We start from the raw sequence: 25453 nt of genomic DNA, 5'->3' as shown, positions 1-25453 counted from the left end.
TGAAGTTTGTATATCTATCACCACTCCTCGGACACCCTGCATAGGTTCTGGTTCACTTAAAATTTTCTATTCATCTTTTCTTCAAACTGCCATTGAATTTTCATCCTTTTTTTTACTACGTGAAGATTGGCGACTACATATTCGGATATCAACTGTTTGAAATATGCCATCCAAACGGGAGCGGTGGATATAAAAGCGGATTTTTTCATCAACAATAATAATTCATCTCAACGTCATTTTTGTCGTCACCTTTGCTATATTTATCCATTTGCTCCTGTGTTCTAAATTCTAGCCCTATACAGTATTTTTGAGCACTGTGCTCGTCATTTAAAGCGAATGTTTATGTCTTATGGCTTTTTAAAAGTAGATTAGTAATGATAGTTTTTTTTTGGTAGATGTAATCTGAAATTACCTACAATGTAGATGTTTTTATTAAAATAAAATGTGTTAGTGGATATTTATTTATTTTGTTTACTGTTAATGTATAGGTAATATTTAGATTAAATGTTTGAAACTTTCATAATATTAATTGTAACGTCATTTTAAATAATTTTTCCCCTCATTTCTTTCGACTTCCTATACCTACCTAGGTACCTGAATAAATCGCATTTCTCAGCTTCGAAAATAAGAAATGGCTGATATTGTGGCGATTCTGGCGTTGACCGAGTAACCATAGTCTTCAATTGTGACTCGATAGCTGTCCTCTCAGCATTATTATAATAGGTTTTTGGAAGAATATTCACAATTACGTTTATAGTTGGATTAACCGACCTCAATATCGATACAATACGAAAATCAGATCACCTCGAAGCTTAGAAATAACCTCCTTTATTTTCGAGAAGTAATAATTCTTGCTCGTGTACATTACCATACTTAATAACTTTACTACTCTCTAGTGCAATTTTCAATTTAAATGACTGTAAAAAAAAAATACAAAAATCGGCATACATTCCTAAATGTCACGAAGTTTGATAAGGAAACTGATTTTATTTTTGAAAAGTAATCATTTTAGTTCGTGTAAGTGTATTTTATTTCTTCTGACGTCTTCGACATCGTGATGTGGGAACGGAATTGGCCTTGATACCGAAGATTTTGCGTATTCAGCTGTTTTAGTATAGAGAATTTTAGTTCCTAACGAATGACGGGTCATCAGGAATATCGTGTATAAATATTTCATTGGTGTAACATGTGAACATGTCATTGCTTGGAGTAAAAACAGTAACTTTCGAGTGAAAGAAATTCGTCAATCATGCCGAAAGTAGTAATCGTTGGTGATGAGTAAGTTTTTAAAAAAATTTTATTCAATGAGTATCTACATAATTTTGTTAATTTTATAATAATCCTATAACACAAGGTAGGTATAAGAGCTAGGAAAGAAAAATTATTATTGTATTGTTTCGATGGGAGGGTGAATAACCAGAATAACTCACATTCTCATTCGTCGAGCAGATATTATTTTTCTTCTCTTATTGGGTCGTATAGGTAAATCACTTGCTTAATAAATAAAATGAAAAATAATTTCCTATGCAATTTGCAGATGTGTCGGTAAATCTTGCTTGATTGTCACACATTCGACCGGATCGTTTCCTTATGATCGAATACCAATTATGTAAGCTTAATACATAATATAACATTTCCTCAATTCTTTATTGAGAAATTGTCTGATTTTTATTCAATATTTATAATTTTAGATTGAGTGTTTCATCAGAATGTGCCGATGAGAACGGCGAGAACCGTACAGAAATAATTTTTTATGATACATTTGGTGCACAAGAATTCGATTACGCGCGTCATTTTTTGTACGCAGGAGCTGTAAGTACCTACCTTACCTAATAAAGGTGAAGTGATCCATGAAAATCCAATATCGTAATTTATTATAAAATTTCATATTTCAGGACGCGTTTTTAATATGTTTCTCTGTGGTTGATCATCAGTCGTTTCAAAGTGTTCTTACAAGGGTGAGTAAGTCTGTACCTACTATTCTTATAAGGTAATTGATGAAAATAGCAACTCCATATCTTAGTGAGTAATTACATACTTAGATACTATTTAGAAACATGAAAAATTAATAGATATTACATTTTCGAAGAGTGATTAAGTAGCCCTGTGGCCATAGACGTACCGGTATCCCAAAATTCACAGAATTAGGAAGGTCTATTTCAATTTTCAAATACCTACATTAGTGATAGCATTGGCAGGCGCGGACTGGCCCTAGCGGGATACCGGGAGTTTCCCGGTGGGCCCCTCCAAAAAAATGAAAAAAATGGGCCCTTGGGGTAGACGATGGGCCCTTGCTAGGGAAAATTTAAGATAAAACATGCAAAGTTGGACTTTTTCTGTTTTTTGAACCACTTTTTTCGAAAAATTTTCGCTCTCGCTTCGCTCGGGCAAAATCAAAACTCGTTTATCTGAGATTTCCCGGTGGGCCCCCTTTCGACCCAGTCCGCGCCTGAGCATTGGTGTTCTAGGTGAGAAAATCCCGAAAAATTATTGAGAAGCGATATTACATTTTCATGTGATAATAATCCACTATTCGCACAGAGCTGAAAGATCCTCCCCCTTCAATTCACGAGACAAGCAACTTAAATAACTTTTTTGTTTCGTTTACTCGAGTTTTACGTAATGCATCTGGGGTTGAATATCTTCTACGTTTCATTCAACACTTTGTAGGTATACTTAATATATATGTAAAAAGACCATAAAACGTAAATATTGCGTTTCCAAGGAGTGAAAGTAGCCTATTACATCTCTGATGCAAAAAAAATTACCCAAAATTGAAACGTTTTACGACAAATTGATCGAAACCACCCAAGTACCTAAATTCCAAAAAAAAAATTTTTATAAATAAGGATAAAACTGATAAAAGTAACGTAGGTATTTGAACTTCGGCTTGAGTAAAAAAAATCTTTGGAAAATTTCCCAAGAGTTAAAATAACTCGTTACTGTTTCTTTCAATACTAAATCATTTGACACCCTCAAAATTTGGTTTCTAACTTCCAAGGAGCTAGGTAGGTACAGAAATTCCTAATTTTTCATGCAGAAAAAGGGTATACCTTCTACATTTCAAGACAGGGACCTACCTCAGTTTTCATAACCATGCATTTATTCATTTTTCTAAAACCTAAAATTAATGTCGTAAGTAATGCATGTAAATAATAAAATATTAACAATGTTTCAGTGGTATCCTGAAGTGAAAAAGAATAGCCCGAATACTCCAATAATTCTAATTGGACTTAAATCAGATTTAACGTACTCTACTTCTGTTACTCATGATCAGGTAAGTAATGGCTGCTAAAATATAAGTCATTAGGTACGTAATATTTGGTTGTAATTATAAATAAACACGTTCGCAGGGATTATCGATGGCTAATTCGATTGGTGCTATTGGATATTTGGAATGTAGCGCAATAGCGAAAACAGGATTTAGTGAATTAAATAAACTGTTGAATTCGATTACGAAAAGACCACATCCTAATCGTTCCAGCACATCGATGTCCATAGAATTAGCAGAGACACCAATAACATCATCGGTAGGATTAGGGAACTGGGTAATGGCAATAATACTCTTATCATTAGTGGCAATTGTTTTATTTTGTGCAGGATATTTCAAAAAGACTCAAACACAATGACGAAAAAAAACTGAATATATTTTATTTTTTTTTTTAGTCATACTTATCTCAATATACCTACTACTTATATAGGTAGGTAGGTATACGTTGTACGTTCAATGAATTTATGATTATGATTCTCGCAATTATTCGTAGTTTATTTATAATTTGAATTTCAATTCCCAGATTTGTATTTTGTATCACATTACACGTACTTACTTACTCGTGATAAGTTAAAAAATCAAATCTACGTATAGGTACTTATCAATTTTTTGAAATTTTCCAAGAGGTATACAATAGGGTAGGCTATTATTATTAAGAAAGGTACTTATACAGATGTGAATCTCTTACTAAATTGAATAATTCTATTTGAAATATATGTATCTTATCTTTACGCCTTTAAAAATAATTATAAATACCCGGAAAATATCATTTTTACGATTATTTCCATTATTATCAATTTCAATCACGCGAATACAAAACCTGATGCAATCAGAAATTACTTTGAACAGATGACGTTATTTTCCCAGCTGCAATCGTTAATGAATTCAAATAATTCATAAATTTGAATAATACGTCAAGATTTTTCGTTTTACATTTCAAAACGTGTACCTACCATAATGTAGGTACTTCTACGATGTACTCACCAACATTCTTCTCCAATAAGAAATGACATCATGCTACATATACGCGTACACATTAATAGGTTTTCCTAACCCGTATTTATCAAATATTTATCACATAAAAAATAACCACCCGATTACCAACAGTAACGATTAACTTAACAAAATTATGTACTAATGATTCGAAGAGAAAATTATTTCAGTGCATCTCGAAATCATCTCGTACCTATCCTGTTAATTATATTTTGTAACCTTTATCGCATCTAATGAAAAGTAAAACACACGAGTAAAATTCTGCTAAATGGAGTCGTAAACCTGATAAACAAAACAAGAAATGCATTACAAAGAATTACAATGAACATTTTACAACGATAAGGTTATCATTCTATGGCAGCATGTAATTAATATCGATGAAAGAGGGGAAAGAAAGTCAAAAAATCCCAACATAGTTTACAATATTCCCTTGAATAATTTGATGAGTCGTGGAGAAAATCATTTAGTCTCTTGTTCTTGAACTTTTTTCATTGCCATCATCGTAACCAGCAGAGACTTTTGATAGTATTTTTGCCATATTCATTTCGCTTTATTATTCATCAATGCTTCCTAATTAGAAAAGTGTTTACTGCAAATATACCTACGAGCAGATATTATTTGCCAAATTTCATCTCTTCGAACGTAATATTCGACTGATGTCATACGAACGGCGGTGCTTTCGCATATTTTGTCGTTTATTTAAAGTAGAATTTTTCATAATTTACCACAATATTAAAATGATTACGCATAAGTTGGCTTAATTAAGCATCGAAAAATTCACAAAGACGTTCTAATACTCGAACTTATTTGTTCAGATATTTATTAGCCATTCATTTAGTATAATTGCTTCAGATCGAAGCCACGAATTGGATCGTAAATAATATTAAATTTTTTTTCATAGTGAAAATTTCGTAAATTTTCGCGTTTGATAAACTAAATAAGCACTTGGATTTCGTAGTAGAATAGACACTTCTACCAACATTGTAAGTACCTATTACAATATTATTTTTACGTTTAATACTGCTTGTGTAAAAATTCCAAAAGCTAACAATGAGATAGGTCTGCTGGTCTGGGATACGAGAGATAGTCGCCAATAAAACTTTGAACTCGAACTAATAGGAAATAATTATTTAGTAAAAAAATTCTACTTTATGTACTGATTTTCGAGCGTTTAAAAAAGCAGACACAGGAAAAGCTTATTAAATGTTAAACACATTCTGCAAAACGCCGCCTGGAAATATGTAATTGAGTTGATTTGGTACAATTAGATGAACCAACAGAACAGTCAACCAGTTGTTAGGATTATAGTGATTTTCCGTTTAGAAATACCTTCGTATACCCATCCGAGAAAATAGCCAGCTTCGGTCATAGGTACCTGAAACAAAATTGATAACAAAACTTTGAATACCTATGTAGTTCATCAAGTAACGATACCAATCAACACTAAAACAAAATACATTATACATATGTATAGCATTCGAATGAATTTCGACCTTTGATATTTTACTATCTATGACGAAGAGTAATACCTATAGTGAAACTGGCGAGAAAAATACATGCTTATGTAGAGCTTATCGATTGAAAAATCATTTAGTTTTTCAGACCATTTATTAAAATGATGTAATGTGATAAATTTTACGCCTTGCGTGCAGCGTGTAATAAGTAAATATAACTAATTTAATTGTTGTTCTGTTCACGCAGCTTGGATTCTAATTGGACGATACATTTTGGAGGGGGGTAATTGAATTTTTTATACTGGAAGCTTTTTTCTACTACGAAGATTATTACCTATGTGAAAACCATCACCTGAACGTGTTAGAATGTTGAAAATGCGCGTTCCTCGTAATCGATATAGTATATATCTATTAATTTTTGTATTAAATTTCGCGACTGTGTTGAGTAATCCTCGAAGTTCATCGCTCCATTCGTTCGTCTCCAAACTCAAAGGATATCCTACGCCGGTAGCCGATAGGCCAGCAGCACTTTTGCCTACACCATCAGGTAGGTCAATGTTTATTATACATGAAATGATCACCGATCAGACGGTTGTCCACTTTTGAGAAAATTCAGTTGAGTATTCTTACGTTTATTGAGTGATAAATTCTGATTTCTGTTGTTGCTACCAATGCTACCCATATAAATGATTTGTTGTCTTTTCTACCTATCGTATTCTCGGAATTAATCAGTTGCCCTCGAGGACCTTTTTTCATTCATTATCGCATCTAATCGCACGATTTAAAGGCGCTGTTTTCTGTTTACCATTGTCTGCGTATGTTGATAATATAATTTCGGTAGATAATCGATGATGTTCGATTCAGCATCATCGTCGTAAATGAATCAACGAATGGGGTAATCACTAATCAACAGGTGATTATCACTTACCCATCAAGTGTCTGCATCTGCAGTAAATGCATCACGATAGGAAAATCCCTTGGAATGGGTAATTCTAAATTACACAAATGATGCTAAAAAAAACATATTTGATGAAAAATTGTAGAAAATTTACGTTTTACGAAATGATATAATTGAATTGGGTGGTTGGTACAGTACAAATGAATGGATACCTAAATTTTCTTTGGTATTGTAGCAACAGCAGAGAATCGAGAAATCCCAAGAAAACCTATTTGTATTCGATCTTGAAGCATACCTATTACAATTATTCCTCAATTCTATTTATTTTTTTGTTGCAGATAACAGCTGTTCAAACATATGTCAAAGTTTAGATGGTAGGTACTTCTTCTTCATCATTGGTATTTATTTCAAATACGAGTAGGTACCCAAACTAACGAATGAAATGAAAGAGATTTTTTGGAACAAAGAGTACCTAAATTTTAAAACATCAGAGTCCAACGTCAGAAGTGATATTTATTTTCAAATGTGATCCATTATTCCTCGAACTGCAGTCCAGTTCTATTATAAAACAGACCACTCTCGACGTTTCACTGACGCCAATTTCCAACTAAAAAAAATTCTCTATCAACTTTCTTTTCACAGGAGCTGAACCTTCAGTTCTAAAATACCGAGAAAATGAAGTTTATAAATATAAAGTCGAAGGTCTCACATCCATCCACTTACCCAACTCCTTGAAAGGAGAAGGTGTAAAATTGAATTACGTCGCCAGCTTTGATCTCATTGCGGAGAACAAATGCTCGTTTATTTTGAGGATTTCATCAGTCGACGTCATTGGTCCCGATGGAAAAGTAAATATTTACATTTGCCTATAGATTTTTTTATACACCTATTCATTGCGCATGCGTGATAATTCGATTCATTTGCTATAGAAATACAATGACCGATCACTGCTCGGGCAACCGGCTCGATTTTCCTGGAGTAATGGAAAACTGGAAAAATTCTGTATCGATAAACAAGATTCGATCACCGCTTCGAATTTGAAACGATCGATTATAGCCAACTTACAAATATCATCATGGGGTAATCCCCTATCCAGGTCTACATCTGCTGATATGTCATCTTCATACGAGGTCAGAATTCTCAGCCAACCGTAAGGTGTTTCATGTTTTGCAAAGACCAATTGGTTAATTTTTTTCTACAGACTGATGTTTATGGAAGATGTCCTGTGACCATTGAAACTAGTCAAGAACAAGATGGTTCTTGGACCATAACAAAGAGTAAGGATTTGAACCAATGTAAATACAGGCAAGGATTCGATTTCGCTGTAGGATCCAGCACCTATATTTCAGACAGTGTAGGTATTCGAATAGGCAAATTGGTATATGTGATGGTGTTCATCAATAATTGGTTAACATTGAAATATATTTTTACAGCCATTTCAAACTAATCCATTCGTTCAAGCGAATTTAAAATCGGTTACCAGAGTTGAAAAAGGTATACTTAAATCAATCGAAGTAAACGAAGAGTACAATTACCAACCTTTAACTAATTACGGAGAATCGCAAACATCTGTAATTGTAACAACTAAAATTAATCTGTTGGGGAAGAGTAAAAATGGAATAGCCATCAGTAAGTAGTGCACATTCTTCTTCAGATAGCTGACAATTTTTATCAATATTTTACCTCAACTGCCATACCTACCTACATCTTGTTTACAGCTTCCCTGAACCATGTGCCATCATCTTTACTATTTGAAACTGAGAAAAACCAAAATACGGCGACTAATGTTCCCACAATTATCAAAGCTCTCCAAAACGCCAGTACTTTAGACGAATCTGGCGCCATACCAGCTGATGCTGCAAAAGCCTTCAGCCAGTTTGTTTCCATTTTGCAACAAGCCAAACGTACCGATATCCTCACCACTTATGCGCAAGTCAAAAGTGGCGCCGGATTTCAGAATAAAGATACTGCAAGGTGAGATAAAATTACGTACCAAACGCCAAACTGAAGGTATTTTTGTTGATCAATAATACCTAATTCGAATTACCTCTCGTTCCAATCGCAGATCTGTGTTTTGGGATGCTTTGGTCATGGCTGGCACACCAGCTACCACTGAGACTGCAGCAACGTTGCTGATTAATAACGAAATGCCCGAAGATGAAATCTCTAAATTCCTCATGTGTTTATCTTTTGTCAAACACCCAACTGAAGATACATTGATTATTGTTTCGGTAGGTAATTTTTCAATATGACCAGTCATTTCGTAACATGCCTACTGGATTAATATTGAATTTATAATTTTCTTCAAACAGGCTTTGTTGGATGGTGCGAACGTTGATGTAGACAGATACCTTGGATTAGGTTCTTTAATTCGAAAATATGTTCAAGACAATAAAGAAGTAACACCCGCTTTGGAAAATGCTCTCAACAAACTTACTTCGCCTCTAACAAAAGGAATTCCAAAAACGATTGAAGATGAAGATCGAGTAAGAACAACAGAACAATTCAAATGTTTGGTTTGAATTGTTCGGGTTAATAATTCCTAACATTACAGGCTATTGCCAGTTTAAAGGGTTTAAGGAATGCTCAATATCTGACGCCTAACGTTTCAAAATCTGTTAGAGGAATTATCAATAGCAAAGATGCCACGACGAGGGCTCGTGTGGCTGCATTGCAGACTCTAATGGCTAATTCATCAGATGACGAGGTACACATCAATTTTAAACTTGACTAATAAGTAGGTACTTAATTCCAAATGGGACATCATTCTACAAAATGTAATTTTTCTGTCGTAGAACAAGAAATTAGCCTTGGATATTTTGCAATCAAAAGAAGAAGATCCTGAAATGAGGATAACCGCTTTCTTGGCTTATGTCAATGATCCAGCGCCAGAATCTGCCGATATCATTAAAAATATCTTGGACAATGAAGAAAGCGATCAAGGTATTTGAAAATACGAAATAAATTGAAGGTTGTGTAATGATTCGCTCGATTGTCTCATCTATTTAATAACCTCAAATTATTTCTAGTCGGTAGTTACATAATATCGTTCTTGAAAAACCTCCGAACCAGCACAAAACCTGAAAAAGAATTGCTCAAGCAGTATTACGGAGATATTCGAACCAATAAAAAGTTTCCCTTCGATTTTCGTCAATATTCGCAGAATTACCAGTTCTCTCAATTATTCTCCGCTTTGAATTTGGGATATTCTGCAGAAGCTGACGTCATCTTCTCACCTCAATCTTTTGTACCACGTTCTTCATCATTCAGCCTAAATTCTTATTTGTTTGGAAACGCGTTCAATCTTTTAGAAGTAAGATAATTTTTCTCTCTGAAATGGATATTATTATCAAGTATCGAGTTGATCTGCAATTGTTTTTTTTTCTCAAATAGGTTGATACTAGAATAGAAAATTTAGAATATATGATAGAAAAATACGCCGGACCACGTAGTTATTTGCAAACAACCGAAGCAGAAGATATGGCTGACGATTTTGTAGATCAAGTTCAAAGTTTCGCTGGACAAATGGCTCAAAAAGTTGCCGGATTGAACCGTCCGAAACGTGGGGCCAACGCAGAACCTTCGATTAAACAAACGGCAAGTTCCTAAAGAAGTCTATGATTGGATCTGGTCAGATTGATTTGGATCCAAGGAATGTCCGAGGATCTGATCAGATCCTTCCGATCAGAACTTCCATCTGACTAGATGTAATCAAATTCGGTTACGGGTCAAATCGGATTACCGAATAATGTCAAGATCTGATCAGATCCAATCATTTTTATTTTTTTTATTTTTTTGATAGAATGTACCTACTAGGTGAATTCGTGGAACCTTGAAATAAAAATTAATTCAATTTTTACAGAAAAAAGCCAAAACTCCTCTTTCAGAAAAGTACATCGATTTCGACCTGAGTCTCAGAATGTTCGAATCCGAAATAAAATGGTTCAACATGCACACTGATAAAGATAGCGTTGCTTCAGATAGTTTTACTAATACCCTCCATAAGCAAATCGAAGAAGCTATCAATTCAGCCAAAAACATGAATGTCGGTGTTCTCTACTTCTTCAATAAATAGCATCATTTTATACGTTTTGAGATAATCACGAACAATCTTACACAACAGGTGGACTACAAACGATACAGTCGGTCTCCGATATTGTCCAATAATGTCATTTACTACCCAACCAGTAACGGATTCCCAATTAAATTATCGACTGACGTCAATTCCGTGGTCAATTTCAAACTAAAAGGTTCCGTAGATGTACCACAAATCATCAACAGACCAAAATCTGCTGCTGTGAAATTACAAATCATGCCTAGGTACGTAAAATATGTTTATTTTTTACGAATACTTTTTCCAATACTGATCAACAGCCATTTGCAGCGCCGTTGTACAAGCCGATGGTATGCTGGAGATCGACGCTTACGTAGTTTCAGCAGGTTTAAAAGCCTCTTCGTCAGTTCGCACAGCAACTGGTGTAGATATTACCTTTAACGTCTTGGATGGTCAAGGTTTCGATATGAAACTCGAATTGCCCGTTAAAGAACAAGATATATTCACTCTAAACACCGAAGCTTACACAACAGTAAAAGAGAAAGGCGTACCTACCGTTGAAACGCAGCTAAAACCAGCTGGTAAAAGGTAGGATGGCAACTTTTTCACTCATCATTTATGGACAAGAGTATTTTCTTAAAATAATCTCGATTACAGATACAACTACGGAGGAACTTTCGATCAATTAGCAGATCTCACTGGTATGTCATTATTTGCTGAAGTAAATTCCCCAGCGTTCAGCTACAAACCCACCGTAGGCCCCGGAAAAATAACGTTCAAATTGGTGAAAGAAGATCCGGCATTACAGTATTATCAAATCAAGGCTTACTACGATTCAAAGAGTACTGGAATTGTTCATGTTTTTATTATTTTTCATATGAAAAAAATTCTTCAATGATTTTTTTTTTTCGTTTTCAGAAAATGATTACCGTTCAATTGAATTGACTTTTGATACTCCTGGATCAACTACGAATCGTAAAGTATCTCTGTTCGCTGACTGCAACACATCTGATCAAAAGATCACCGCTAGTTTTATTAGTCCAATGAAACAACTCACTTTTGAAGGTTGATATCTAAATTTTCTCCTGTTTTAGAGTTGCCTACATCAATGATTTCACTCACAATAAACGTTATCTTCCTCCTAGGTAAAGGAACGTACTCCGATTCCGAAGTTTCTTATAATTTGAAATTCACCAATGATATGGCCGAATACAACGCCGAAGTCGGCGCATCGATAACTCCAGACAAAAATAAAACCATTTACAAACCGTTCTTGAAATTAAAAACTCCAAACGATGGTCGAGAAACAACTCTTAGCAAATCACGAATAGGTTCCAGGCCACAAACACAGCTAATAACTATCGATGGTAAGATAATACTTTTACCTATTGACTACAATGCAAAAAACTTGGAAATTTCTTATCGGATTTCAAATTCCAGGCCAAATAATCGCGGAAACGAAGAAAAATACGCCAAAATATCGCAAATACGATTTCAAAGATCTGTCAGTAACTTCTCCGATAGGAAAATTATCGCTTAATGGACCCGTATATATGGACACAACCTATCCCCAATTCGGCGCGAATGTCGTGTTATCATACGGCGAACCCAGAAACACAATTTCACTCAAAGGAAATTTCAATTATTCCAAGAATACCGATATCGAACAACAAATTGACGCTGATTTGGCCATGTTGCCTTCGGAATGGCCCGAGTATGGGTTCAAGTACACGATGAATACCCGAAGCACTCCAAATTCGGTAAACGAATATTTCATTTTTAGTTCACCTCTTTTACGATTTAGAAAATTATCGAAAAAATTATTTCCATCCGATAGATCGACCGAGATTTCAGCTTGACTCATGGACCAGATTTAGACAGTCAAACGTCCAAAATAAGATTCAAACAGACCTTAGATTTGGTTAGAAATCCTAAAAATAACGAAATTAATTCTATGAAAGGACAAGTCATAGGTAATAAGACTTTTGAAAAGTGAAATTTTCAAGATTATTTTTGTGCTAATGCATTATACTAATATGACCTCTTGTAGCTTCGTATCCTTTATGGAAATTCGATCTCAATGCCGGATTTGAAGAAAAAGATTATAATTTCTTCGTTGGTAATTCAGTTTTGGTCATGGATCGTACTAATTTAGAACTCAACGGATCTCTTGGCATTGGTAACAGGAAAGTGGGCAACGTTGATGTACAGTTACAGGTATTTCCCTCCCCCTCATACCCATCAGTAGGGTCACGGGTGGTTAGTTGTCAAAAAAAAATGTTTTTTGAAGTTTCTGAAGCCATTTATGAATATTTTTTTGCGGTTTTGGGCTCATTTGAAAGCTTGATTCTTTGCGCATGTTTTCTTTTTTTAAAATTGAATTTTGGTTCATGTGATGAATAGTTAATGGTGGATTCAGTGAGATACTTTTTTGTGACAACTAACAACCACCCCTGTTGTAAGTTGTCAAACACGCATTCACTATTAATTAAAAAAAACTTACAATTCAATTTTCAAAAATTTTCAAAAAGATAACACATGAGAAGGACTAAACTTTTAGATAAATCCAAAAACTTGAAAAAATATCCATCAACGACTTGAAAATTGACTGGTCATTCTTTGAATTTTTTTTTTGCGTAGGTAAATCGATCAATTCAACTTTTTATTCGTTTTATAGAATGAAAGGCAGAAAAAAAATAATTCAATAATGCAATAGATAATTTTCTAAAAATTTTTTTCCACTTTGATGCATATTTTGGTAAACTATCTCATTGACAACTAACAATATTTCCTTTTTTGACAACTAACAACTTCTCGTTTTTCATCTTTGTACCAAAAAATTTTATTCATTTCAAAATTTTTTGTAATTGGACATGTGATTACTGAATCCGTGATAAAATTTCCTTTAAATTGATGTATAATTTATTTACTTTTGACAAATTTTTGATGTTTAAAAACGAAAAGTTCCAATTTAACATGTGTAACTTCGCACCTGTAAAATCACTTTTTTCAAAACTGTATCCCCAAATAAAAAGCTATGTTGCCAATTTTGCATGTTGGAACATTAGTAGGTATAGCATGAAGTTATTATGAAAGTTTCGTGGAGATAGCGTTCATGTATCCTTTTAAAAACGCAATTTGACAACTAACAATTATTGACAACTAACCACCCGTGACCCTATATGAATATTCCTACGAGTAGATAGGTTTCATAATCAAACTTTTTTTCTATTTCAATTTCTAGAGTAAACTAAACGAAAAAACATTAAGCTTGACCGCTGTTCGAGAATTGGTAGACGTTGATAAATCTAATTTGGTTATAAATATGAACGCCAAACCTGGAAAACAGATAGTAATTTCTGCAGATCTCACTCATGCCCTGAAACCTCTTTATTACATATTAAGATCAGAATCGACGGTCACGATATCACCTAATAAAATTTACAAGTAAGAATTTGAATTCACCACAAATTTTCCTCGCACGAAAAGAACAATTTCTCGTTCAGTGACGTTAGTAAAATTGCCTACTTTGATGCTATGTAGGCAGTTTTTACACAATTCTGAATTTGCAAAAGAAGCATTCATTCTTAGGAATGAAAACCCTTCCATCAGATACCTGTTTAAAAAGTTTTATTTTATTCGCATTTTTCAATTTTTTTTCATCAGACATGACGTAGGAGTAAAATACACACCGGATGAAAAATCAATTCACTTGGTAGCGTCTCCAAATAACGAAAGAAGTATCGAACTGAGAGCTGAATACGCAACACCACATCCAGCAATTCATGCTAAAGCAGTTAGTTACATCAAAGATATCATCGATGGAGTTGCGAATTTCGAAAAAGAAACCGATAAAGCCACCGGTGATTTGAACATCAATATTGTAAAAGCCAGTCGATCGGTAAGTTGAATCAAATTATAGCGAGGAAAATGAATTAATTAGACTGGCATTACGTTATCTATCTTATAAACATTGCAGATAACTGGAAAACTAGATCTAAACGTAGCAAATGATTCCAACTATCAAGGTTACTTGGAATTGCTTTGGGATGCTTCCAAAGATACTTCTAAAAAGCTCAAAATTAATACCAACACTGCGGTGACAAACGAAGGCCGCAGCTTAACAACCGAGTAAGCAAATTTTCATTTCATCTTCCAAAATAAACATCGCGTAGAAAAGGTCACAATTATATTTCTTTTTTCAGAAATAACGTAGAATTCATCAACTACGGATTCCAACTCAATGGAAACTATTCTTTGGATGGAGAATTATTGAATGGCACAGCTGCCGGAGGATTAGAACTGATAGTTCCTCAAGGGCCACGTATAGGTTTCCAATTGAATCGTGCTCGAAGCACTAGCAATATGTTCACTAATTACGACTTGAATCTCAAAGGCCACTACTATAAAACCGGCAACAGCGTACCAGTCAATGTTAATTACGTATTCAAGGGCAGAAATATCGATCTCTCTAGGTTTATGTTCGATTTTTATTCGGAGCTTGGAGTAAATATGACTAAAGCTAAGTCTTTGAAAATTGGAATCGCTGGTAAAAATAAAATGGTCAAGAATATCTGGTCGATTGGAGGCAAAGTGAGTACTCCAAAGTATTTTTTTTCCTTCTTAAATTCTTTCAACAGGGAATTCTTTATCTGATTGAAAATGTTTTTTAGTTGGTGCTCGATGGTTCTCTAATTAAAAACAAAACCAATTTACAATTTGATACTTCGTTTTCGAATCTCGTATACAATTATGGTTTATTATCTCAACAATCCGCCGTACCACCGACAACATATCGCATTGTTGGCAATTATGGTGAAAATTACATAATCGATTTGGATGGTAAAATAGAGAAGTCAGAATGCAGCAATAATCTTACTATGAGAGTGCCGGTGAATAATCAACCATTCAACGTGAAATACACCGGTGTTGCTGTGATTGATATAACATCTTCTAAAAATATACTTGTAAGTGGTGCACTATCCTAGTTAGTCACATTTACTTTGATATTGAACTAGATAGGTAGTTAGGTACTATTGATGAATAAAATCCTTAGATAAAAACCACAAACGCGTTGATATGGGAAGATAAGCAATTCTTGAACTGGGACGCGTTGTTCGAAGTACAGCCAAACTTTGGAAAATTGAATTTGAACTGGGAGACGACGGGAGTTAGCACTCGAACTTTGAAAAGTAGGTTTCGAATAAAATGCTCCCTACACATTTCTACACAACTGAACGACTTGGTTATTAATTCAATTCGTATTTTCAGTGGGTTACAGCTACGGTATGGAACAGACTGAAGGACTACTTGGACCATACGTATCATTTTCCACCAATCTGACATACGATGGCAAATTGGCCAATTGTTTGATGAAATTAGAATACAGTAAAGATCTCACATCACGTCAGTTGACTGTTTCAGGAGAAAGTCCTACCAGTGGACAATTCTACCTTCAGGCCATCAATAAAGTAAGTATTATCATTCAAGGAAGGGTTTTATATTTTATGAAAAGCACGCAAGATAATTTCGAATATTGCACAGTTGACAGACAACAGTCAGCAATTGACCAACGAAGTCACTCTTCAAACTGTCAATGGTAAATGGGCAGCAGTCAGCTTGATCAGCATGTACCCGACAAAACCAGCCATAAATTTATCATACACCAGTCCCGAAGGAGTCTCGAAATTCATATTGAACGGCGAAGAAAAAGTCAAAAATTATTGGACAGGAAATGCGGATATTAGCTGGGTTCACGGAGGCGAAGGATACTTCAAAGCAGACGCTGAAATGAAACTAGATAATGCCGACGATATTTTGATCAAAATGAATATCGACGCTCCAATCATACAACTGCAAAACTTTTCGTTAGTGGCTAGTAACAAGGCTTCGAATGACGCTAAGAAGAAGATCAAATTTGATGCAAAAATGATGAACATTCCTATGGTCTCAGGAAGGTATGAAGGAGTTCAATTGGGAATTTCCTCCTGTTGATGACATGTTTTTTAATTTTTTATTATCCGCAGCCTTTCCTATATTTATCAATCGGATAATTTGAAATTGCTATTCGAAGCAGAAGGCACGGTTAAATTCCAGAATAAACTTCGTCCCATTGCGTTCAAATATAGCAGATCAATAATGACTCCAGAAACGTCAGGAGAGAATGGCAACACGGTAGCAAATTTGGTTAAAGTTGCATTTTTCAGTATAATTTGTAGAAATTTATACAGGTATTTTTCGTTCAATTTTCCAGAATAAATTATACTTCAATTTAGATAGTAAGAAATACGAGTTGGACCTAGAAGCAACGTTCACAGACAAACGTTTCTTATTGAAGAGAGATTTGCGATACGGAGGTCAAAGCTACAAGATGGATTTGTCGTATAATGTGAAGGCGACTGGTAATCGACAATAATCTATTTGATTATAGTTTTAATCATTGGATCATTATTTTTACGCTCTATTTTTGTAATGTACAGATTCGGTTAGTTACGAAGAAGATATCATTGCCCACATCGATTTAAAACCATTCTTCAAGGATGGTGAACAGTTCACCTTTGAAGGCAAAACTATCAGGAGTTTGTCCAATTATAATAATCGTATGTTGTTGCAATGGGCTCCGGACAAAAGTATCGAATATACTATGTATTCTAGTACAGGAAAAACAGGTAGGTAACACTCACACTGAGAGTACCTAGTTAAGAGAATATATTTTTACAAGTCTTCGATTGTATTAACATTTTACAAATGCATAAAATTTCAACAGGTATTAGTTTCACACTGCCTAAGAGGCAAATAGCTGCCGAGACCTTGTATTCGTACAAAATAGATGGTTTAGACGGCGATCTCAAAGTAACCACCAGCGTATGGTTTGATAAGAAACGAGATGAAAACCAGAAACTACTGTTTTCTTTCGGGAATGAATACAAGGTTCCTGAAGATAAAACTGATTTTGTAATGAGAAGCAGTGCTCTTTTCCAAATTCCAACTTTGCCAAAGGTACATCATTTAGCCTACTTACTCATTGAACAAAAATATCACATTTACCTATTTAAAAAAACTGGTTTGAGTTCTCTTATCTAACTAACCATAATTGATATTTCAGGCTATTTCAGTGACCAATGAAATGCAACTATCTCCATTCGACGTTAGAACCGTTGATACTAAGACAGTTTTAGATATTTTCCGAACTCCAGAACAAGCAGTAACAATAACTTATCAAGTGAATAAACAGATGAAAGAAGGAGGATATTCGATTTCAGATCAATTAAGATTATTCAGCGTAGTAAGTGATATCTACTTACCAACCTAGATCGATACTAATATAATTACATGAAAAGAATGAATGAAAATTTAATAAAATAAAAATTACAGGGTCAAGAATTAGATGTGTTACTGAATCGATCCTCTTCATTGTACTTGGATCGCGTAGAAGCACACGTTGGTTTAGATTATGTTGACTATAAGAAAACAAAGAAGGTATCCAATTTAGATTTCGAACTGCGAATCAACTCGATCGCTGGTCAAGTAAGTCTTAAAACTTAAGAATTGGATTCAAATTAGATTTAAATTTCTGAAATTACCAACTTGACAATATTATTTTAGATTCAAATCATGAACATACCATTGATCAAGGGTAAAGCTGAATTAGGTTTCGGATCCAATTACATAGAAATAAAAGAAGACTGGAGTATCATCAATCACAATTATGGAAAACTTATGAGAATTACAACAGATCCTACTTTAATTGTTGTAGTTGAATGGAAAGGTAGTTATCGTCGTATTTTTTCATTTTCATTCTCAAATTACCAGAACTAAAGTATCAGATACGAGTATATGACGCAAAATGACTTTTGATAACTTGCAGGCGATGTAAAGCAAAAGGTGTTGGTCAATTCGTCGCTAGTATTCCGTCAATACCTCAACCTCGAAGCACGTTTGTTGGATAAAACAGCCAGAAATGTCGCCTCATTCACTCTATTTTTGGACGAACCCAAATTCCTGCAATCCAAGAGTGAAATATTCATCGATAATCTGAGAATTGTTTTGGTAACTGATTAGTACTCCTTCACACTTCTCCAAGCACATATTGAATTTCAATTTTCACGACAATTTTCCTTTCTGGTTTAGGAAAACGGTAAACAAGATTTATTATCTCTGATTGACGACGGAAGGAACGCTTTCAAAGCTTTATCAGCCGATTACAATTTGCAAATGACGTTCAGAATAAAACAATACAGAGACGCCGCCATAGATTTCAAACCTGCCATCGAAGCGACTAATTCGTACTTGGCTACTGTAAGGGATGAAATTAAAAACGATCCCAGCATTGTAAATGCTACTCAAAATGTGTAAGTTTTCGGTACCTACAAAATATTCATCGATGTAAATTTTAGCCGATAGATCATTAATTTTCTCATGTTCTGCAGCAAGAAACTCGTCAGTAGTGTTGCTGACAGTGTGATGGTATTCCTTCAACAAGTATCGGCATTCTTGGGTGACTGGATCTATGGATATAACATGATAATAAACAAGATCGTAGAATTCTTCGAAAAACTTATACCAGAGATTGATACAATGTATCAGAAGACCATAGATGATGCATCAGCTTGGTTGAAAGACCTCGTAAACCAGTATTCTCAAATGATGAACAACTTGGTCGAATACATTAGAGTGAATAAAGATAATTGGAGAGAAATCGCCATGTCTGCAATTGATACATTCAAAGGTAAGTAGATATCTCTAAATTTCAGTCAAAGATAGAATGCATTAAATCGAACTATTCCATTCATTAAATCGTTTTGAAAACAAGATTCTTTCAAAACGGCGTATGACATGTACGAGCAACTCAGAGCGGAGATTACAGACTTTATCGACAAAACAAAACAATACATCAACTCACTTCCAATTACCAGTTACTTGCGAGATAAATTAGTGCAAGTAAGAATACTCATAATCTTGAGCTGAACAGCAGAAACATTTATTTTCATAACATGACCATTTTTGATTAGCTGAAGAATTCTCAAGTGCCGAAATACGTTTGGTCAGTAGTATCGGAAGTTGGACAAAGTTTGAAAGATTCTGTTTCATCGCCGGAATTCAAAAATCTCATCGATTCCGTTTTGGGAACAATTGATAAAGTACTTGAACAATGTGACTATCTAGGTACCTTTTTCGAAGTGAATTTCTACCGAACATTATAATTATCTGTTGCAGATTTTGAACGATAAACCCTACGACATAAAAGAAGAAATGAAAAATATTGGAATGAATTTAGTAGACAGCATACGAGCATTGATTACAGCTATAAATAATTCTAACTACATCAAAGATATGACTAATAGCGATTTCAGCTGGGTAAGCTTCATTTACCTGGACATGTTGAGTTGATGACAAAGATTACAGAACATAACTTTATAAAGTTGATTGTTTTTGTTTTTGCTTCAGCCAAAATTATCGTTGGCATCATTCAAAAATGTTCCTAATATTTGGACCGTGTCGACTAGCGTTGTAAATTGGGTCAGAGATCCTGATTTTGCTCCTTTGGAAGATATCTTCATGACGTACAAAGTTGGTCTTAAGAACCCATTCAATTTAATACCACCGTACAAGCGTAAGTCACTTTTTAAAATACCAGCGGTTGAATTTATTTACATAGTACGTAATAATTTTATAATTTCACGGAACTTCACATTGAAAACTAGATAAATTATTTATCACCAGATCAAATTACGTTCAACGGTTCAAAACTTCACTTTAAAATGCTCCATGCTGATAGCAAAATACGAGTTACATCAACTCTTGAAAAAGTACTTGAGTTAGTTGACCAGACTCGAAAATAGAATAGGTACTACAAATTACAAAGTAATCAAAAACACTCTTGAAACAAAACTAACAAAAATTTATTCCTTCACAATTCACAAACCGAAATGATCGAGAACGAGACTCTTCTCTGATTGGTTAAAAATCAAAAAAGGTCGGAATTCGGAAACTAGCAAGTGATTTTTTTTCTCTATGAATGATGAATTTATGATAATCTGGGTATCATACTTTTTTTTTAAAAAATCATTAGTTGTTGATTATTTAGGTATTTATCTAGTTTCATGAATTATTATTATCGATTATCAAGGGTGATTCCACTTTCCAAGAGATGAATAATAAACTAGCTCATTCTTGATTCTGATTGGTCAAACAAATCACGCATTACCGAAGTTACGAAAAGGTTTCACTTCGCTTTCGAACAAGTTTCCAATATCCAAATAATAGGGAAATGTTGAAAAATACATGAAATGAAATGAAACAGCACAGTAGCCATTGAAATCGAAACTCAGAAAGAATTACGAGAAAGGAGAATGAAATCTTAATTTACGATTTCGAAAGCTCTATCACAATATTTTCTACAGAGAAGACACTTCAACTTTTTCGACAGTTCTTGGAAACGCTTTCGATTCATATTTTCGGCTCTCAATTTCGAATCACAATTCACTCATTAGCCGAACAACAATTAATTATGATGCATTTTTAACAAAAATACTCGTTTCTGATTGGTCAAAAAATAAAAATCGCGTTATGCAATTTTCTTTTCGACTTTGAAAGCTACTACCTATCACAATATTTTCCGCAGTGAAAATACTTCAACTCTTTCGAAAATTCAATGCTTTCGATTCATATTTTCCGCTTCAAGTTTCGAATCACGCCGAACAATAATTTTAAATTATGATGCATAAACCTGAAAAATCTATCAACAGAAATACTCATTTCTGATTGGTCAAAAAATAAAAATCTCGTTATGCAATTTTCTATTACGACTTCGAAAGCTACTACCTATCACAATATTTTCCGCAGTGAAAACACTTCAACTCTTTCGAAAATTATTCTTGGAAATGCTTTCGATTCATATTTTTGGCTTCGACTTTCGAATCGCCATTTCTTCAAAGGTTGAAACATGATTAATTACGACCCAAAAGTATTCGTTTTTTAATGAATCAAAATATCCTCGTCTTATAAACCTACTTTGATAAAGCTATAAAAGTTGAGTATTTATTTATGTAGTTGGAATTTAAATATTTGAGTAGTCTTACTTTTGAAACTAAAAATATGATGTAAGTAATCTTACAAGCCACTGATTGGTCAAAAAAATGAAAACATTTTGCAGAATTTCTTCTGACCAGCAACCTACTTTCTCAGCAGTAATTTTTACCTACTCACTGCCTCGATGGACTAGTTTTTTTTATTTTTGATCATTTTAATTAATCACTAGCTCTAATTTTTTTCCAAGCTTTATACAAACTGCATTATTTTTTTCTCTATAGGAACTGCAACCATAGTCGATGGACAACATATAGTAACATTCGGCGGAAATTATTATTCAATAGATAGAGATTCTCAATATCTGCTTTCTGGAGATTTCGGTGATTATAATTTCACCGTGATGGGATACATAAAGGACCGTTCCCTTATGGGACTAGCTATATCATCAAATTCACAGAGCATCGAAATATATCCCGACAAAAGGGTAAATAAGAACTCATATTTACAAAAATAATTATTCAGTTATTCACCATTTTATTTTTGACTAATTACTCAATTTTTTTTAGCCTAATTTGGATAGAACGCCTACCGACTTCCCCGTAAACGGAGATGGAATATATGCCACCAGAACACCGCGTTCAATCGAAGTGAAAGTTGATAACAGTCTTTCAATCAGCTGTTTACCGAATTTGGAAGTATGCACTTTCGAAGTTTCCGGTTTCTATCAAAATAAAGTCTACGGTCTCTTGGGAACAGTGAATAGCGAACATTTAATGGATTTCATGATGCCAGATTCAAATGTGAGCACCTGTTCGATGCATTGAACAAATTATTTTATTCAATTATTTGAAAAAAACTTTTACCCTTTGCATTTTTTTTTTTGACAGGTTTCAAGGGACATTCCTCAATTTATCAAATCTTATGATCTCCGTAGTGATAGTTCTTCTCCTCCTTCTCCCTATGCACCTGGTGAAATTCCTAGCACGGACGAATGTGCTGAAATGTTCAATGGAAATTCTCTTTTAAGGTACCTATCTAGTTATTACCTATTTTTAAAAGCGAAGAATAAAACTGAAACAATTTTTCCCCATTTTCAGCCGCGGTTTTTCGTTTATTAATTCGCAACCATACAGGAGCATGTGCAATTATTTAGTTTCGAAGAAAAAAACTTCCGAAGAAAAGTCGGCCGCAGCTTGCAAAGTAGCCACTGCTTATACTTTGGTATCGTATGTTAACGGATATTACCTCACTTTACCATCAACTTGTGGTGAGAAATCTTTTATAATGCCATCAAATTTTCAACGAGAATAATAATTGAAGGGCTGATTGTGAAAACAGCCATGGTCAGTTGAAGTAAATTTTACAGGGCATGGAAAAACATTCTCACAAATCATTGTGGATTTCCAGGCATGTAGTATGTTACTTTATTTGTAGATTTCATACGTAGGATTCCGATGATGAACTCGGAAAATGCAATAAAAGTAGTTAAATAGGTAAATTTTACGATTTAATGAAAATCAGCCTGACAAAAACCTGACTATGGTTGTTTTTACTCGCGAATTCGCCAAAATTACACTAAAATCCGTGACTATGGTTGTTTTCACCAACGGGAAATAATTCTGATAAATTCTGGCTCCAAAACGCGCCAATTGGGGAAAACAGCCATAGTCAACGATTTTAGTGTAATTTTGGCGAAATTCAGTGGTGAAAACAACCATAGTTATTGACTATGGTTGTTTTCCCGAACTATCGAAAGTTGAAAATCAATATATCGATTTTTCGAAGACGTATTTGACTACTGAGATTATTATTTTGTGAAAATCGATTATTACCATCGAATTTATCGACCAAAGTATTATAAGAATTCACAATAAAAACAAAATCGATTTTTGGTGACTATGGCTGTTTTCCCCATCAGCCCTTCAATTTCTACCTGTTGCGAGCTGTTCATCGATACCTACTTGTCTTTGTTTTATAGCCAAGTGCTCCATTGGTGGTACTAACATTCCATATGGATACTCAGCTAGCATAGTCACCCCACAAAAACAAGCCGACATTGTCATAATTCTGGAAGAAACTAAGGATAACGAAGCTATCTACAATGAAATGTTAACCAAATCGATACCTTTGATCCAAAAAGCGTTAGCTAGTAAAGGAATCACGTGAGTGAATTAGTCAACAAAATATGTTTTCTTTTCATTTCAAATCTCTCCAGTTTAATTAAAAAACGATTTTTCAATACAGCGATGTGAATTTCGGATTAATCGGATACGGACCAGAAATTCAATATCCGTCAATTCACACAACAAATGGAAAACTCGGATTGGATAAAAACACCAAAGTAGCGTTTTCCAATACACCGCCGAAACAACCTTGTAGTTCGTTAGGAAAAACTGTGAAAAATATAAAATATTTCTTAGGTGATAATTTTTGAAAATGATTTTACCTCGATAGTGTATACTTTTAATTTTCAACGATTTTTACAATTTATTAATTTCAACTCGAAAATTTTCAGGTGATTACGATTCAAGAAGAGCTTTACAAATTGCAAACGATTATCCTTACAGAAATGAGGCTGTGAAAGCGATTATTCAAATTAAGACAGATATCGACGATTTAGCTTTAGATAGATACAATGTACAGAGTTTTTTGATACAAATTTTAGTCTGTTCATCAGGTAAAGATATCCAATAATTTTTGGTCTGTTTTTCATTACAGATTTATAGCTCTATCGTAAACGCGATAGTTTCTTGGGATGTAGTGAGTGGTAAAGTCCCAATGTTTATGGTAACTTCTCTACCTCAAATTGATTCTCGTACCGATATATCTGATGTATTTGGTAAAGCAAATTTTTAATTCTGTTGCCAAAAAAACCTTCGCTTCGATGAGGATGAAAGTTAAAATATGTTTTGTTTTTAGGATTTGATTCGAGAAATGTTTATACCGCCGAAGGTACGAAACCAATGGTGAATTATTTGGAACTGTTTAGAATGAATAAAGCTGCTGTTATTCTTCCTTTAACGGTAGGTCATTTTTTATTGTTCGTCTTAAAGGTAATCAGAGCATACCTGCGTACTTCAATAATATGTATTTACACGTTTTTTGATGAATTGACATTTTAGAGTGATGGAGCAGTATTCAATAGTTCAGTATTTATCGATCAAACAAATAAACGGGATCAATTGACCAATGTTTTCGCCAATACCGTGTCCACCGCTTTAACAACTTATCAGAGAACATTCGATTGCTATTGTAAATATAAATACGGTATTTACTCCGAACCACAATGTTCCGTTAGTCAAACTGCCCCAATGTAAGTAGGCACAATTTCAAGAATTATGGTAACTACCTGTTTTATCAACAGTATACCTAATTAAAATTTCACGAATTTTTCTAGCCAAACTGGGATAGGAGTTTGAAGTTGACTACCAAATTATTCCTGCAATAATAATTTATAAAGTGTACTGTAATTAAGAATAAATGTGATTTCAATTTTTTTATCATTTTCCAACGGTGTTTGCAAAAAAACCTGCGCAAGCTGCAATATGCTCGTCTCGATTTGTTTTTTTTTTCACTGTAGCTTAGGTACCTAACTAGTAAAGTCTGTTTGAGGAACAAGTGCATCGCCCCGAGTGAAAAACCACGTGTTGTGACACATGGTTGCAAGTGCGTCTACGTAGTACTTATCGTAAATGGTATTTTTTTAATACTCGTAGAAAGATCTTGTTCACTTGTCACGCTCTTTCTAATTT

At 34.2% G+C, this 25453-nt stretch overlaps 3 protein-coding genes across 4 annotated transcripts in view; 2 read left to right on the top strand and 1 right to left on the bottom strand.

Annotated features, from left to right (window-relative positions):
• The first annotated feature begins 839 nt into the window (after positions 1-839).
• On the top strand, positions 840-4002 carry LOC135836654 (ras-related C3 botulinum toxin substrate 1-like). Its single transcript, XM_065351624.1, has 6 exons — positions 840-1278; positions 1538-1609; positions 1692-1812; positions 1896-1958; positions 3179-3277; positions 3354-4002. The coding sequence occupies exons 1-6, from the start codon at positions 1250-1252 to the stop codon at positions 3627-3629; spliced, it is 660 nt and encodes a 219-aa protein (XP_065207696.1). The 5' UTR covers positions 840-1249; the 3' UTR covers positions 3630-4002.
• Positions 3627-25453, bottom strand: part of LOC135836652 (uncharacterized) — a 31336-nt gene continuing 9509 nt past the window's right edge. For both annotated transcript variants that reach the window (XR_010557070.1, XR_010557071.1), the window contains exon 4: positions 3627-5639. The gene's annotated coding sequence lies outside the window, so the exon portion shown is untranslated. The remainder of the gene's footprint in view (positions 5640-25453) is intronic.
• Positions 5107-25199, top strand: apolpp (apolipophorin). The gene is made up of 56 exons (XM_065351592.1): positions 5107-5247; positions 5966-6265; positions 6955-6990; positions 7259-7464; positions 7546-7746; positions 7818-7970; positions 8050-8245; positions 8335-8590; positions 8682-8847; positions 8929-9102; positions 9171-9323; positions 9412-9559; positions 9646-9929; positions 10010-10213; positions 10479-10661; positions 10740-10936; positions 11001-11258; positions 11328-11512; positions 11589-11735; positions 11816-12037; positions 12111-12430; positions 12508-12643; positions 12721-12887; positions 13915-14117; positions 14337-14571; positions 14650-14801; positions 14876-15263; positions 15344-15637; positions 15727-15862; positions 15942-16141; positions 16215-16627; positions 16697-16844; positions 16924-17071; positions 17150-17338; positions 17437-17669; positions 17776-17955; positions 18045-18197; positions 18276-18438; positions 18538-18719; positions 18801-19021; positions 19100-19398; positions 19483-19610; positions 19682-19810; positions 19887-20027; positions 20118-20283; positions 21983-22185; positions 22268-22501; positions 22589-22728; positions 22799-22968; positions 23680-23863; positions 23946-24121; positions 24217-24338; positions 24420-24540; positions 24621-24724; positions 24824-25014; positions 25099-25199. Exons 2-56 carry the CDS (start codon positions 6085-6087, stop codon positions 25118-25120), a joined length of 10341 nt encoding a protein of 3446 aa, XP_065207664.1. The 5' UTR covers positions 5107-5247; positions 5966-6084; the 3' UTR covers positions 25121-25199.

The sequence above is a fragment of the Planococcus citri genome, chromosome 2, assembly GCF_950023065.1.
Source record: "Planococcus citri chromosome 2, ihPlaCitr1.1, whole genome shotgun sequence".
Classification (NCBI taxonomy): domain Eukaryota; kingdom Metazoa; phylum Arthropoda; class Insecta; order Hemiptera; family Pseudococcidae; genus Planococcus; species Planococcus citri.
The sequence above is the reverse complement of the archived record's forward strand: the minus strand, read 5'-3'. Positions and strand labels throughout refer to the sequence as shown.

Excerpts from the sequence above, each read along its gene's own strand:
- LOC135836654 (XM_065351624.1), top strand. The coding sequence starts at position 1,250 with ATGCCGAAAGTAGTAATCGTTGGTGATGA. Across the intron at positions 1,279-1,537 it reads GTAGTAATCGTTGGTGATGA|ATGTGTCGGTAAATCTTGCT; the intron begins GTAAGTTTTTAA and ends TGCAATTTGCAG. Across the intron at positions 1,813-1,895 it reads ATTTTTTGTACGCAGGAGCT|GACGCGTTTTTAATATGTTT; the intron begins GTAAGTACCTAC and ends TTCATATTTCAG.
- apolpp (XM_065351592.1), top strand. The coding sequence starts at position 6,085 with ATGTTGAAAATGCGCGTTCCTCGTAATCGATATAGTATATATCTATTA. Across the intron at positions 10,937-11,000 it reads AAATTACAAATCATGCCTAG|CGCCGTTGTACAAGCCGATG; the intron begins GTACGTAAAATA and ends AGCCATTTGCAG. Across the intron at positions 14,802-14,875 it reads GGCCGCAGCTTAACAACCGA|AAATAACGTAGAATTCATCA; the intron begins GTAAGCAAATTT and ends TTCTTTTTTCAG.